The sequence below is a fragment of the Pan paniscus genome, chromosome 13 (assembly GCF_029289425.2).
Source record: "Pan paniscus chromosome 13, NHGRI_mPanPan1-v2.0_pri, whole genome shotgun sequence".
Classification (NCBI taxonomy): domain Eukaryota; kingdom Metazoa; phylum Chordata; class Mammalia; order Primates; family Hominidae; genus Pan; species Pan paniscus.
This window is the reverse complement of record NC_073262.2, coordinates 120,758,188-120,773,697: the sequence shown is the minus strand read 5'-3', so window position 1 is coordinate 120,773,697 and position 15,510 is coordinate 120,758,188. Positions and strand designations below refer to the sequence as shown.

Genomic DNA, 15,510 nt, shown 5'->3' with positions numbered 1-15,510 from the left:
GATTTGGTGAACTTACTGAACGCTCTGCACCTTCTAACTCTAAGTCTCACCCCTGACACTCCTGACTACTGCCTCACCCAACGACACGAGACGCCCTAGAGCATCCCAGAACGCATTTCTTTCCATGATGTGTGGTCTACAGCAGGAAGCTTGGGTTGGGGGTGAGGGGATGGCAAGGCTGGGCTCCATCTCTATTCCATCCTTTTCTCTATGACACAGCAAATAACAAAGAGATTTACTTCTTGTAAAGACTCTCACCCAAGACCTCCACTCACCCTTGCCCCACCACTCTGTAGCAATTTGGAAGCAGTAATATAAACACCCAAGTAAAAATGGTTTATTAAAAAAAAGATATTGAATGAAATCATTTAACAAAAAATATAGGCAGGTGGTTCCAGCCTTGGTTTAATCAGCCTTGGTGATTAAAGTACCTTTTGGGGCTCAGGTTTTTTTTTTAAATTGATATAAAATATACATAACAAAATTGACAATTTTAACCATTTTTAAGTGTCAATTTAGTGGCATTAAGTCACATTGCTGTACAACGATCACTACTGTTTATCTGCAGAACTTTTTCAACATCCTAAACATAAACCCTGTGCCCATTAAACCGTCACTTCCCATGCTCCCCTCCCCTCAGTCCCTGGTAGCCACTGTTCTGCTTTCTGTCTCTGTAAATTTGTTCACTCTCAGTACCTCATGTAGGTGGAATCATAAACTATTTATCTGTTGATGTCTGGCTTATTTCACTTAGCATAAAGTTTTCAAGGTTCGTCCGTGTTGTAACATGTATGAGTACTTCATTCCTCTTTCAGGTTGAAGGATACTTCGTTAGGTACATATCACATTTTGCTTAGCCATTCATTCATTCATTGATGAACATTTGGGTTGCTTCTGCCTTTTGGGTCTTGTGAATAAGCTGCTATGAATATTGGTGTACAAATATGGGTTCAAGTCCCTGCTTTCATTTCTTGTGGGTCAATTCCTATAAGTGGAATTGCAGGATCATGTGTTAATTCTATGTCTGAAGTTTTGAGGAAAGCTGCCATACTGTCTTCTGCAGTGGTCACACCATTTTACAATCCCCCCCAGCAACGCTCGAGAGTTCCAGTTTCTCCTCTACATCTTCATGGACTGAGACAGAGTCTCACTGTCGCTCAGGCTGGAGTGCAGGGGCACGATCTCGGCTCACTGCAACCTCTGCCTCCCGGGTTCAAGTGATTCTCCCATCTCAGCCTCCCAAGTAGCTGTGATTACAGGCACTCACCACCACGCCCGGCTAATTTTTTTTTTTTGTATTTTTAGTAGAGACAGGGTTTCACCCTGTTGGCCAGCCTGATTTTCTTTCTTTTGATACTAGCCATCCTAATGAGTATGCAGAGCTGTCTCACTGGAGTGTAGATTTTCACTTCTTAGAAGATAGAGTGCCATGGGCTCAGGGGCAGGATGGGCAGAGCTCCAGCAAATGACATAGTAATTATGGCAAGGGGTGAGGCACCAGGGCAAGCTTTCTAAACCATGCAAGGGAAACTAGTAAGAACGTGGCCTCCTCTGCTTCCTGTGACCACAATGGGGGCTGCATTGACACTGAGACCAAGAAGAACCAGTGGACATGAGGCTTGGAATGTGACTGTGAAAAGAAGGGAGGAACCCCACGGGGCTGCACTTAGGCAGGAGGTCTTAGAGAGTAGTGGAAGTGTGCCCTGAAGAAGAGCCAACAAAGGAAGGCCTGCTGTCTTTGGGCAGGGAGTCCTTGCTGATCAAGCCATGTATAGCTAGAATCTTGAGGAGTCCATGGCGAAACTTCTGGCCAATGAAGGCGTAGATGAGGGGGTTGAGGCAGCTGTGAAGGATGCCCAGAATCTCGGTGGCATCCAGAGCCCGGTCGATGTGATTGCGGCGCTCACAGGTCTCCTGGATCACCTGGGTCCTCATGAGGGTGTCTGCCAGCAGGACCAGGTTGTAGGGCAGCCAGCAAAGCAGGAAGATGAGGACAACAGCAAAGATGACCCGCATGGCCCGGTGCTTCTGCCCCATGTGGGCCTTAAACAATGTACGCAGGGTGAATCCATAGCAGAACAGCATGATCAGCAGCGGCACGATGAAGCCAAAGGACTGGGGCAGGATCCGTAACAGCATCCGCCAGTTTGCTGTATTGTTGCCCATGTCCTCATAGCAGGCTGGGCTAACATTGGATGAGTAGACGGTCCTTCGGAAAAGCAAGACAGGCAGGGCCAGGAGCAAGGACAGACCCCAGATGCTGAGACATATGAATTTGACCAAGTAGCGCTTCTGGGTCAGTGTGCGTGTGGCATGGACAATGGCCAGGTAACGGTCCACACTGATGCAGGCCAGTAGCAGGATGCCACTATAGAAGTTGACTTCCTTCAGGAGTGAGACCACCTTGCACAGGAATGTGCCAAAAATCCAGCCATTCACCTTGGAGGCGGCCCAGATGGGCAAGGTCAGGGCAAAGAGTAGGTCGGCCAAGGCTAGGTTCAGCAGGTAGACATCAGTGACGGAGCGGCCGACCCTGCTGTATAAGATGACCAGCATCACGAGGGAGTTTCCCAGCAGGCTCAGCAGGAATACCAGGGCATAGATAATGACCACAAAATACTTGTTGATTTCCAGGGATTCTGGTTCACATGGGGCGGCATCTAGTAGAAAAGGGGGCAGGGTAGAGCTGTAACTGTAATTACTAAGATCTTCACCTTTCCAGAAATCTTCAAAGCTGTCACTCTCCATGTTAAAATCTTCCATTTTTGAGGTAAACTTAAATCCTGACCTATAGAAGAGAGATGAAGGTTACTGCATAATAAATTCCCCATATTCTTGCCCATCCACTCAAGAAACTGGGATAGGATTCTTTGTGTTGGCTTGAGTATTACAATGAAGTAATTTTTCCCTTCAAATTTGTAAGTGGTAGCTCTTAGGTTATGAGATAAATTTGGTGATAAATGGTACATTTTATGAGAGGACCATAGTTCTCTTTAATATAAGAGAGAAATTCTTAGCATTTCTTTTAGCATCGCCATCACCTAAAACTTTGTAGAAAGTTCTCTTTGGATAATCCCCACAGAACACTCAATACTACCTGGATCCTTCAGTGGCGAGCATCTTTGGCTATCAAGGCTGGGTTTAATGTTCAGAAATGTGAGATGTGAGATGTCACTCAGTTCTTTTTTTTTTGTCTTAGAGATGGGGTCTTGTTATGTTGCTCAGGATGGTCTTAAACTCCTGACCTTAAGTAATTCTCCTGCCTCTGTCTCCCAAAGTGCTGGGAATATAGGCATGAGCCACTGCACTCAGCCCCATTCCGTTTTTAATCAGAGGATTAAGCAGGAACTCCAAATGGGCTATACCCTCAGAAAAGATCATGGTTTGACTATAAAGCTGAGACATGAATCCCTTTGTTCAATTTTCTGAAAGTTATTTTAAAAGACGTATTCTGGAAAATGGTTTGAACAATTGTGGCATGGAGTTTTGGAAGGCTCGAGCTAGCAGAGTCTTCAGTTAATTAGTAAGGCCCAGCGTTTCTCTTTTGAGTAGAAGGAGACCTGCTTTGGGAATGTCTGTGTAGTTTGGAAAAGTATATTAAAAATAATAAGCAAGCGGGCTGCCTGATTCTCCCTGTGGGTGGAAATGTAACAGGTTATTTGGGGAGCTCTGGGCAGCCATGTGCCACCATGAGGGATAAGCAGACACAGCCAGTCTGCTACCCAATAAGAGAGAGGGGCAGCAGGAAGCAGAGAAGACAGGGGTTGCACTACCCTTGCTTGGTGGCTCTCCAGCCCTGCTGGGGACCCTTCCTGTCCTGCATGTGTGTGCCTCCATCCAGCCCTGACTCCCCTGTTCCTCTCAGATTTAGTCTAGCTCCCGGGGCTCTGCCCTTGCCACAGGGACAGCACAGATCCTGCTCTGGGGAAGGCTGGGTGTAGAGGGTGGGTTGCAGTTATTCAAAAATATTATCCCAGTGGTGGCTCACACCTGTAATCCCAGCACTTTGGGAGGCCGAGGTGGCAGATCACTTGAGGTCAGGAGTTCGAGAGCAGCCTGGGTAACATGGTGAAACCCTGTCTCTACTAATAATACAAAAATTAGCCAGGTATGGTGACACGCACCTGTAATCCCAGCTACTTGGGAGGCTGAGGCACAAGAATTGCTTGAACCCAGGAGGTGGAGGTTGCAGTGAGCCAAAATCACATCACTGCACTCCAGCCTGGGCAACAGAGCGAGACTCTGCCTCAAAAAAAAAAAAAAAAAAAATCCCAGTTTCTCAAAGAAGTCCCTGATTAGCTTCTTTTTGAATCACAAAATAGATCACCCTCCGGCCATTGCCTTAGAGTATGGGATGACCACCCTACCACCAACTATGTCCAAGTCCGTAATCTACCCCCAAAATGGAACCCAGTGTCAGAGAAAAACCAGGAAGTTAAAGGTCCCAGAACCCACTTCACACTCATCAGGCTGGGCACAGTCAGAAAAAGATGCCCAAGAACAATGTGGGTGAGGAAGTGGAAAAGTCAGAACTCTCCCACATCGCAGGTGGGAATGTAAGATGGTGCAGCTGCTTTGGAAAACAGTTTAGCAGTTGCTTAAAAAAGTTAAACATAGAGTTACCACATGAACCAGCAAACCCCAACCTAGGTATACACCCAAGAGAATTGAAAGCTAATGTTCGTAGTAACATTCATCATTAAGGCCAAAAAGTGGAAACAAACCAAATATCCATCAACTGATGAACGGACAGACAAATTGAGGAACAGTCACGAGCAACTGAAAGACTTTTTGGTCAATGACACATCACAAATGCCACAGTGGTCCCATAAGATTATAATACTGTATTTTTAGTGTTCTTTTCCTATGTTTATATATACGAATACCATTGTGTTATAATTACGTACAGTATTTAGTACAGTAACATGCTGAGTAGGTTTGTAGCCTAGGAGCAGTACTCTTTACCATATAGCCCATGTGTGTAGTAGGCTATAACATCATATACTCTACCATGTTCACATGACATATTTCTCAGAATGCATCCACATTGTTAAGCAACTTATGACTGTATTATGTACAACAGAATATTATTCAGCCATGAGAAGGAATGAGGTACTGATACACAATACAACATGGATGAACCTTGAAAATGTTAGTCTAGGTGAAAAAAGGCAGACACAAAAGTTTTCTTATTGTGTGATTCCATATATGTGAAATGACCAAAATAGGCAAATGGGTAGAATTGGTAGAGACAGAAAGTAGATTGGTGGTTTCCAGGGTCAAGGGGAGCTGGGAGAGGAATGTTAATGACTACGGAGTTTTTCTTTTGAGTGATAAAAGTGTTCTGGAATTAGTGGCAATGGTTGTAGAATATGCTAAAAACTTTAAATGGGTGACTTTTGGGGTATGTGACTTATGTCTTAATTAAAAAAAAAGATTAATCAAAGGGTACACGGCCTTGCAAAGCAAATACAAATATTACAACAATAACAACAAAAGTCCCAGGGAGGATTTCTTTTTAGCAGAAAGGAAGTCTCTGTTGTCATCAATCATATGTAGCAAAGAAGAAAGCTGAAGAAGATTAAGCAAAACTGGAAAAATAATGCCACTTTTCCCCCAAGAGTGGTGGAATTCTTAGCCATCACCTTCCTGACAAGTTTTTAGTTTCTCTTTTAAGAGTTAGGGGCCAGATACATTGCCTTCCCAGCATGCCAAGACAACTGATGGAGAAGATTCAATCAGTTATAATGTACTATACTAGATCACAACAATAAAAGTTAACATTTGGGCCGGGCGTGGTGGCTCCCAGCACTTTGGGAGGCCGAGACGGGTGGATCATGAGGTCAGGAGATCGAGACCATCCTGGCTAATGCAGTGAAACCCCGTCTCTACTAAAAATACAAAAAATTAGCTGGGCATGGTGGCGGGCGCCTATGGTCCCAGCTACTCGGGAGGCTGAGGCAGGAGAACGGCATGAACCCGGGAAGCGAAGCTTGCAGTGAGCCAAGATGGCGCCACTGCACTCCAGCCTGGGCGACAGAGGAGACTCCGTCTCAAAAAAAAAAAAAAAAAAAAAAGTTAACATTGTACTTTATGTATGTCTTAAGTAATTTATAAGCAATCCCTCATTTCTGGCCCTGCCTGGCCAGAAGGCTGGGGAGGTATTGAGAGGGCTGGGAATACAGCTTGCTGGACCAGTATGGTCAGCAAGACCTGAAAGAAGTCACCAGCTCCGCAGTCCCATGGTTGAGAGCAAGTTTGCTCAGAGGCCCAGGGTATGTCCAATGAAGTCAAGATTGGTCAAGGGTGGATCACTTCTGGGAGCAGATGATTACAGATGCTCTTAAGGGAACAAATGACCCAACAGAAGACCCATCTTTGAGAGTAGATGCAGGGCATATTGGGTGCAGAGAGCTTGTGCTCTTAGAGAGCAGGGCCTTGTATGTATGAATATTGGCTGTGAGAAGCCAGGACTGAGGCTGCTGCAGAAACTGCCATGTCAGCACAGGCAGCAGTGGCAGAGCTTGTTTCACAGGTAAATCCTCACTGTGGATAATCCAGTGCTCAGCTGTGCTGGGGGTGGGCTGGAGGTGTATGGGTGAGCTCATGCTCCCAGGCATTATGGGTCAGCTTCAGGTTCCAGAGGGAGAGCATGCAAGTCAGGACAGAAGGTAGAGAACCCAGCAAGGAGAACCAGGTCAGGCCAGTGACCTCTAGCTCCTAGGGTAGGGAGAGGGGTGTTTGTTGTTGGTGTTGTTTTTTAGTTTACCAATCTCTACAGAGGATGACTTGGCAGTTAGAGAGACAAACTAAGGGAAGGAGATGACACATCTGAGGTCTGCTTTGTGCCTCACAGGTACGTGATCTCCATGGCTCATTACAAATAGATACAATTAGGCCCTGTTTCTAGAAGACTGAGGCACAAGGAGGATCAGCTGACCTAACAGGGAGGCTCAGTAACCAGCCTGCGATCACAGGGTGGAGAAGTGGTGAAACCACTGTTCCAGTGAGGTGTAAAGGACTACACTTGGATTATTTGTAGTCTATAGCCCTTCCTCTTAAAAAAAGTGCACCTCATCTATTAAACATATTTGTAAGCTAAGTTCTTTTTTTCTTTCTTTTTTTCTTTTTTTGATGCAGTCTCGCTCTGTTGCCAGGCTGGAGTGCAATGGCGTGATCTCGGCTCACTGCAACCTCCGCCTCCCGGGTTCAAGTGATTCTCCTGCCTCAGCTTCCCAAGTAGCTGAGATTACAGGCGCCTGCCACTGCACCCGGCCAATTTTTGTATTTTAGTAGAGACGGGGTTTCACTATGTTGGTCGGGCTGGTCTCGAACTCCTGACCTCAGGTGATCTGCCCACCTTAGCCTCCCAAAGTGCTGAGATTACAGGCGTAAGCCACCGTGCCCAGCAAAGCTAAGTTCTTGAGATATCATTAAATCAACCTGTATATGGTCCACTCACATTCTTTCATGTTTTATGCATTGTTTTCTTTTGCCGTTTCTTTGGCCCAGAATGAAAGAAACAGCTCTTGCAGGGATGATAAACCAAACATCCTTGAACTGGCTGGGTCCGGCTGACCACACAGTCATATATTCCAGGATAAAAAGGGGGCTTCCTTGACTTAGGGAAAATGCCAGCCCCTTAGTGACTCATGGTAGTTTGGAAACTCCATAGATGATGGCATGAATTCTAATTTATTACATGAAAATGCTATAGAACGAGAGATATTTACAAGATCTCAAACATCTACGGCAATCTTTTTAACAACAAAAGAGTCATTTTAGTACAGTTCCAGTATTCTTTCTCTCTATAAATATAATCCACAAATATTTGCATTTAGTGTCGGGAAGTGGGAAGCGAACAGTGTTCGGCCCATCCTCAGACCCAGTCCTAGCCCAGGCCAGGAGGGCTGGCTGAATCTTGGAAGGCTGCCAGGCCAAGGGAAAAGCATGGGCAGCAAGTGGCCCTGAGTGGTTGGAGAGGGTTGTGAGGGAGGAGGAACAGAAGTTCTTCCTTTGGAGATGGAGAGCCCCAAAGGGAGAAAATGAAGAGGCCAAGGGGTGAGGGTGAGGGGCCCACCAAGGGTGGGGAGAGATGCTTAGGATAAATGTAGGCTGGGTATCAAGGGAAACAGAGAACAGAGACATTCTAGCTGGTGGGAAGGGTGGGTGTTCCAAGACTTACTGGGTCGCTGGGCTTTTCACCTGTAGGACACCTCCAGAAGGGCAGCTGTGACCTATGAAAGGGAGGTGGTGGTGAGAACACAGTGGAGGAAGTGAGTGGTAGATTAGATTGCTCAATGCAATTCAGGGGTGGAGCTCCTGAGGGTGCGGGTGATTTTGATAACTTTGAATAATTAGTTCCCAGATCAGCTCTCGGATGCATAGTCATTTCATAGACTCGTAGAGTTTATATTGGGAAGGGACCTGAGGGGTTTTCTAGCTAGTCTTTCCATTTTACAGATGGGGAAACTGAAGCCCAAAGGAAATGGCTTGCCCAGGATTGCATGGATTTCTTTCATCTTTGCTGTATCTCAGAGCCGCTGGCTCCTTCAGCTGCCTTGTCTGAGTCTCCTGGCATTCCAGCTGCCTCAGGCTTCCCCATCATACCATTGGCAGTACTATAGCTCTTCAATGTCTTTCACATGTCAAAGGGAGCAGTGCATTAAAATGACAGAGATGGACTAAAGCTTCTGGTGAGTCTGGTGGCGTTCCTCCCTGGACCTGATGCCTCTACTTCTTGGCCCCACTCCTGCCTCTCGTCTTTCCCCCCTCACTCCCCAACCATCTGCTCTGACCACAAGTCTATCTCTGGGTATTGATATTCTTTCTTGGTTCGCACACTTGGCATTGGGTCTGAGGACACCAACTCTGCAGCAGCTTACCACCCTTGCAGCCAAGACCCTCTAATTTGGAAAGAAAGCCTTTTGGTAAAAGGGAAGATTCCACCAAAGTCCAAATGCATTTTTAAAAACAATGTTAAGTGACCCTAAGAATGTATTTTATCAATTTGCTATTGATTACAAATGAATGAATTAATCCAGGCAGAGCCATGAACACTAATTCTGCTCTCTCCCAAGTGCCCACCCCAGTGAACAACACCTCAATTCCCTCCATTATTCCTTACCCTATCTCTTGCTGCATGCATCCCAGGGCCCAGAGGGGACTCAATGCCTGTGGCAGACGCACTTAAATTGCCTGCCTACCCCAAAGAAAGAATCTTTGAGTCCAACTGTTCAGCAAATGTTTCTTAGTCTTTGTCACCTCTCTTTCCCAAGCTGGGGAAGAATGCAATGCCACCTGGCCAGTTGATGCTAAAACCAGATAGAGGCTTATTACATATGGAGAGAGGCAGATGACACTAGGGCTAGCTGAGCAATTCTGGGCAAGTGACTTTTCCTTTCTGAGTCTCAGTTTACTCATCTGTAAAATGGGGCCAATACAGAATCCAACTCATGGGGTTGTGGTGAGGATGAAATGAGGGATTGCTTGTAAATCACGTGAAACATACATAAAGTACAATGTTAACCTTTATTGTTGTGATCATTATTACTGGAATAGTTTATTCCATGCTGATAACATGCGGCCTCTCTCACTACATCCCCAGTCAAGGGAAAGCAGTCGGCAGTGGGTCTGCTTTCAAGGCTGACTTTGGTGACATCTAATTTACTTTGACCTGGATATTAATTGTCACATTAGCTGTAATGTTGAGTGTCTACCAGGTTCTAGCTTCTGGGCAAAGTGCTTTCCAGAATTTGTATCAATTAATCCTCAGGATAACCTCACGAAGCAGGCACTTTCTGGATGAGGAAATGAAGACTCTGAGAGGTTAAGCAACATACCTAGAGTGACACAGCTGAACTAGGTTTTCAGTTTAAAAAACTTCTAAAAATCTGCTCTCAAATCCTATCTCCTGGTCACTGTAATAAGGAGCAGGATCCCAGCCTAAAGTTTCTGAGCTCCATTAGGTACCTCCCTGTGTCCCAGAAAGTCAGATACAAAGGATGTAGAGAGGGGAGCCCAGATTTGACATTTCCCAGTCAGCCTCCTTCTTCATGCTCCTTAGGTCAATTTCATTTCCATGGAGATCACTGCGGTTATATGTAGGGTGGAGTGAATTAAAAAACTGGCTTCTGGTGCGGTGGCTCATGCCTGTAATCCCAGCACTTTGGGAGGCTGAGGTGAGTGGATCACTCGAGGCCAGGAGTTACAGAACAGCGTGGCCAACATGGTGGAACCCCGCCTCTACTAAAAATGCAAAAATTAGCCAGGCGTGGCAGCGCACGCCTGTAATCCCAGCTACTCCAGAGGCTGAGGCATAAGAATTGCTTGAACTCGGGAGGCAGAAGTTGCAGTGAGCCGAGATTGTGCCATTGCATTCCAGCCTGGGCGACAGAGCAAAACCCTGTCTCAAACAAAAACAAAACAAAAACCTGGCTTCTAATCCTGCTTGGAGAAGTCATTCTTTCTGGGCCTTGTTGTGTGCCTTTGGAAAACGGGAGCTTCTTCTAATTCTATTCTGTTCAGCATGGTAGCTACTAGCCATGTGTAGCTATTTAAATTAAAATTAATTAAAATAAAGGCCAGGCAAGGTGGCCCACGCCTGTAATCCCAGCACTTTGGGAGGCCGAGGTGGGCGGATCGCTTGAGCCCAGGAGTTTGAGATCAGCCTGGGCAACATGACGAAACCCTGTCTTTACAAAAACAAAAACAAAACAAACAAACAAAAAAACACAAAAAATTAGCTGAGTGTAGCGGCACATGCCTGTAGCTGCAGCTACTTGGGAGGCTGAGGTGGGAGAATCACCTAGACCTGTAGGTCGAGGTTGCAATGAGCCAAGATCATGCCACAGCACTCCAGCCTGGGCATTGGAGTGAGACCCTGTCTCAAAAAGAAAAAATAAAATAAAATAAAATGAAATAAAAATTGAGATCCGCAGTCACACTAGTCACATTTCAAGTGCTCCGTGGACACCTGTGACTAGTGGCTACCATACTGGGCAGGGCAGGTCTAGGACATTTCTATTATTGCAGAAAATTCTTTTGTGCAGCACTGTCTAGGTGAAGACTTAGTTGTCTTTAGCTCTAAGCTTCTACACTTCATCACCCCAGTTCTCAGGGGCCTCAGAGGAGGCTGAAGTTTCCAGATCTCTTCCATTAGAAATATGTCGCCAGCATCTCAGACTGAACAAGTCACCTACCTGCTGTTATTGGAGTGGCCACCGATGTCTTCACTGTGCCTCAAGGTTGGGTGGTAGTCAGAGCTGTTAGACAGGAAAAAAAAGATGAAACAACCTTGACGATGAAACTTCTGACCTGGGTTGCAAGGGGGAAATCCAGGATGCCCTCCTGGGGAGGTATTCCCACAGAGGAACAATGAGGTCTGTCCTGGGACTTTGGCCCAGGACAGGTGCCACTTAGTGATTCTGGGATGAGTGCTGGGGATTTTCACATCTTCCTGTCTGATGGCTTCTGGAGGAGCCTACCAGTCTGAAGGTGGAGATTTGTCGACCCACCTTCTGTCTCTGAATGTTTTGAACCTGCACTTCCTTTTTTAACAAGGAAGATGCAGGCATCCCAGCCCCCGCCAACGGACTTGTCTGAACTCGCACGCAGTTTCTTCCTTCTTTCCAGGGTCAGAGTGAGAAACGTCCCTCCTTCTGTTTCTGTTGAATCTCCGCACCTGACTGTGGGACCCACTGCCTCTCTGGTCCTTGAGGGTCCTGCTTTCTCTCCCCTCTGTCCTGGCTCTTTCCCTTCTACCACATCTTACTTATGGCTTTATCATGCTCCCTCTGTCCTAGCACCCTTCAGCCACCACAGCTGCTCTCTCCACTTCCTCACCTCCCCTCTGCTGCTCAACAAAGACACTGCAACTGGCTTCCTTCCTACTGCTCCACTGAAATAACTTTCGCCAAGGTTCCCAATGACCTCTGGGTTACTAAACCCAGCAAATCCATTAAAAAAACAACAACAACAACAAAAAACAAATTGCTTTCTTTCCTCCCAAGACAACAGATTGGAGGCAGCATTAGCATGCCTCTCCCATCTGGAAGGACAGAATAGCGTGTAGAGATTCACACTATAATTTTTTTTTCTCCAGGAACGAATGCAGGAACTGAACAGGAAAGCTGAAAGAATCCACAGAACTTTTGAAAGAAGTGGCAGGCTGCAGCCTACTCTGTGAGACAGGCAAAAACTCACCTCTAGGCAGAATAGCACTGCACCCAGGAAGGAGAAAACGGCTGCATATTCTCAGCTATCACCACTGCTTACAACACCCTGGCTAACCAGAAGTCCTGCGTCTGTCCACGTGATAAGTTCACTATAATTATAACCAGCATTTGAGAAAGTCAACACTCTAAGTCTATCTACAACCAAGGAATCTTGCAGAGTTTGCATCACTCCCCTCCCACTTCTGTCAGAGATGGTGCTGGTATTCACTGCTGGGAGTCTTGAAGACAGGTAACACCACTGGATCCCTTGCAGACATTCCCCAGCACCAGCCCAGAGTCTGGTAGGCCCACTGGGTGGCTAGACCCAGAAGAGCACTGTAGTCTGGCTCTCAGGAAGTCCCATTCCTAGAGGAAGGGGAAGAACATCACATCAAGGGAATACCCTGTGGAACAAAAGAATCTGAATGGCAGGGCTTGAGTCCCAGATCTTTTCACTGGTGGGAAGTTTCCTATTGCAGAGACAATTGCTGTGCTGGGCAGAGTAGGGGAAAGTTTGCACCTCTACCCAATAGGCAGGCAGCCTCTGGTACTGTGAAGGGTCTTAGAGAAGGGATCCTTGTTCCCCCTGGTACACCACTGCAGACAGAGCTGGGGCTTCTCCCAAAGGAAAGCAGCATTGATGCACCTATAGACAGCCTTCCTGGAACAAATCAGGGTGATTGCATCCCCATGGGAGGAGCACTCCCCAGATTCATGTTTGCATGACAGGCAGTCACAATTCCTCTCTACTTGGAACATCAACATTTCTACAGATGAAAATAACTGCCTGTCTGATCTGAATAGCTGGAACACTGGGACAGGAGTGAAGCTGGGAGGTGGATAGCTTTCCAGCTGGCCTGGTGGGGGACCTGAGGTAGCTCCTACCCTTCACCCTGACAAAACCTCAGCACATCTAATTGAGAGCTCTCCCAGGCACTCTCATCAAGGCTGGGATCTCTGCCCACCTGCTTTAGCTACAACTGGTGCCTACCCACCTACTTTAGCTACATCTGGTGCCTACCCAGGGATACTTCCCCTACTGGTCCAAACCTGAATCATCAACTCAGTAAGTAAAATACTGGGGAAAAATTAAATAAATAAATAAAGAGTACCCCACGAGAGAATGAGGTAAGCTTAAAGAGATTCCTGCCATTCCAACCCTGTAGGAGACAGTAAACCTTCCCACACACCAAGTACATAACTGCTACAACCAGGATCTGGGAAAGCCAGCACACAAGGACTGTCTCTAACTAACGAACTCATACAGAGTCTTCACTCCTAAAATCCAAAAGTCTTCACCCCTAAAAACCAAGGATCAAATTAGGCTAAAATAAACTATAAATATTAAAGTCAGATCCTTAAGAGGGAAGAAAAAGAAAAAAAAAAAACATAGTTGCTGGGCGTGGTGGCTCACGCCTGTAATCCCAGCATTTTGGGAAGCTGAGGCTGGCAGATCACCTAAGGTCAGGAGTTCAAGACCAGACTGACCAACATGGAGAAATCCTGTCTCTACTAAAAATACAAAATTAGCCGGGTGTGGTGGTGCATGCCTGTAATCCCAGCTACTCGGGAGGCTGAGACAGGAAAATCACTCGAATCGGGGAGGTGGAGGTCGCAGTGAGCCGAGATCAGACATTGCACTCCAGCCTGGGTAACAAGAGCGAAACTCCATCTCAAAAAGAAAAAAAAAGTCAAATCAAAAATAAATTCAAGAATAACTTGAAGAAATAGTCTACCCAAATGAGAAGGAACCAGAAAAGTAATTCTGGCAATATGACAAAACAGGGTTCTGTAACACCCCCAAAAGATAACACTAACTTTCCAGCAATAAATCCAAACCAAGATGAAATTTTTATAATACCAGACAAAGAATTCAGAAGGTTGATTATTATTATTGTTGTTATTATTATTATTAATAATATTTTGGGACAGATTTTCACTCTTGTTGCTCAGGCTAGAGTGCAATGGTGTGATCTCGGCTCACTGCAACTTCTGCCTCCCGGGTTCAAGTGATTCTCCTGCCTCAGCCTCCTGAATAGCTGGGATTACAGGCATGTGACACCATGCCCAACTAATTTTTGTATTTTTAGTAGAGATGGGGTTTCACCATGTTGACCAGGCTGGCCTCGAACTCCTGGCCTGAAATGATCTGCCTGACTTGGCCTCCCACAATGCTGGGATTGCAGATGTGAACCACTGTGCCCGGCCCAGAAGGTTGATCATTAATTACTTAAGGAGATACCAGAGAAAAGTAAAAACCAACATAAAGAAATTTAAAAAAACCAATTCAGGATATGAATGAAAAAATTTCTGGAGGGTATATATCATAAACAAAAACTAATCAAAACTTCTGGAAATGAAAGCATACTTAGAGAATACAAAATGTGGTGGAAAGTTTCAACAATAGACTAGAACAATTAGAAGAAAAAATTTCAGAGCTTAAAGACAAGGCATTTGAATTAACCCAATCAGACAAAGATAAAAAAAAAAAGACCAAAAGAAATGAACAAAGTCCCCAAGAAATATAAAATTATGTAAAACAGCCAAACTTGAGAATAATTGGTATTCCTGAGGGAGAAGATAAGTCTAAAAGTTTGAAAAACGTATTTGAGGGAATAATTGAGGAAAACTTCCCTGACCTTGCTAGAGATCTAGATACCCAAATATAAGAAGCTCAAAGAACTTCTGGGAAATTCATTACAAAAAGATTATCACCTAGCCACATAGTCATTAGGTTATCTAAAGTCAACAAGAAGGAAAGAATTTTAAGAACTGTGTGACAAAAACATCAGGTAACCTATAAAGGAAAACCTGTCAGACTAACAGCAGATTTCTCACAGAAACCTTGCAAGCCAGAAGGGATTGGGGTCCTATCTTTACCTTCCTTAAACAAAATAATTGTCAGCCAAGAATTTTGTATCTGGCAAAACTAAGCTTCATAAATGAAGGAGAGATAAAGTCTTTTTTCAGACAAACAAATGCTGACAGAAATTGCCACTACTAAACCAGCATTATCAGAAATGCTAAAAAGAGTTTTAAATATTTAAACAAAAGCTTTATGTGCACCAAAATAGAACTTCCTTAAAGCATAAATCTCACAGGGCCTATAAAACAATAACACAATGAAAAAAACAAAGTATCTAGGTAACAACTAATATGATGAATAGAACACTAACTCACATTGAGAGGTGAAGCCAGCTGGATTTTTGGGTCGGGTGGGGACTTGGAGAAATTTTCTGTCTAACTAAAGGATTGTAAACACAGCAATCAGTGCTCTGTGTCTAGCTAAAGGTTT

The 15,510-nt window shown here is 45.2% G+C and overlaps 1 protein-coding gene across 1 annotated transcript; it reads right to left on the bottom strand.

The window, feature by feature from the left end:
* Positions 1–315: 315 nt before the first annotated feature.
* CXCR2 (C-X-C motif chemokine receptor 2) lies at positions 316–11,828 on the bottom strand. The gene is made up of 3 exons (XM_003818594.6): positions 11,202–11,828; positions 8,186–8,237; positions 316–2,788 (listed from the first exon to the last, which is right to left on the bottom strand). Exon 3 carries the CDS (start codon positions 2,761–2,763, stop codon positions 1,681–1,683), a length of 1,083 nt encoding a protein of 360 aa, XP_003818642.1. The 5' UTR covers positions 2,764–2,788; positions 8,186–8,237; positions 11,202–11,828; the 3' UTR covers positions 316–1,680.
* Positions 11,829–15,510: the final 3,682 nt, after the last annotated feature.

Coding starts and splice junctions, on each gene's coding strand:
- CXCR2 (XM_003818594.6), bottom strand. CDS start 2,763: ATGGAAGATTTTAACATGGAGAGTGACAGCTTTGAAGATTTCTGGAAA.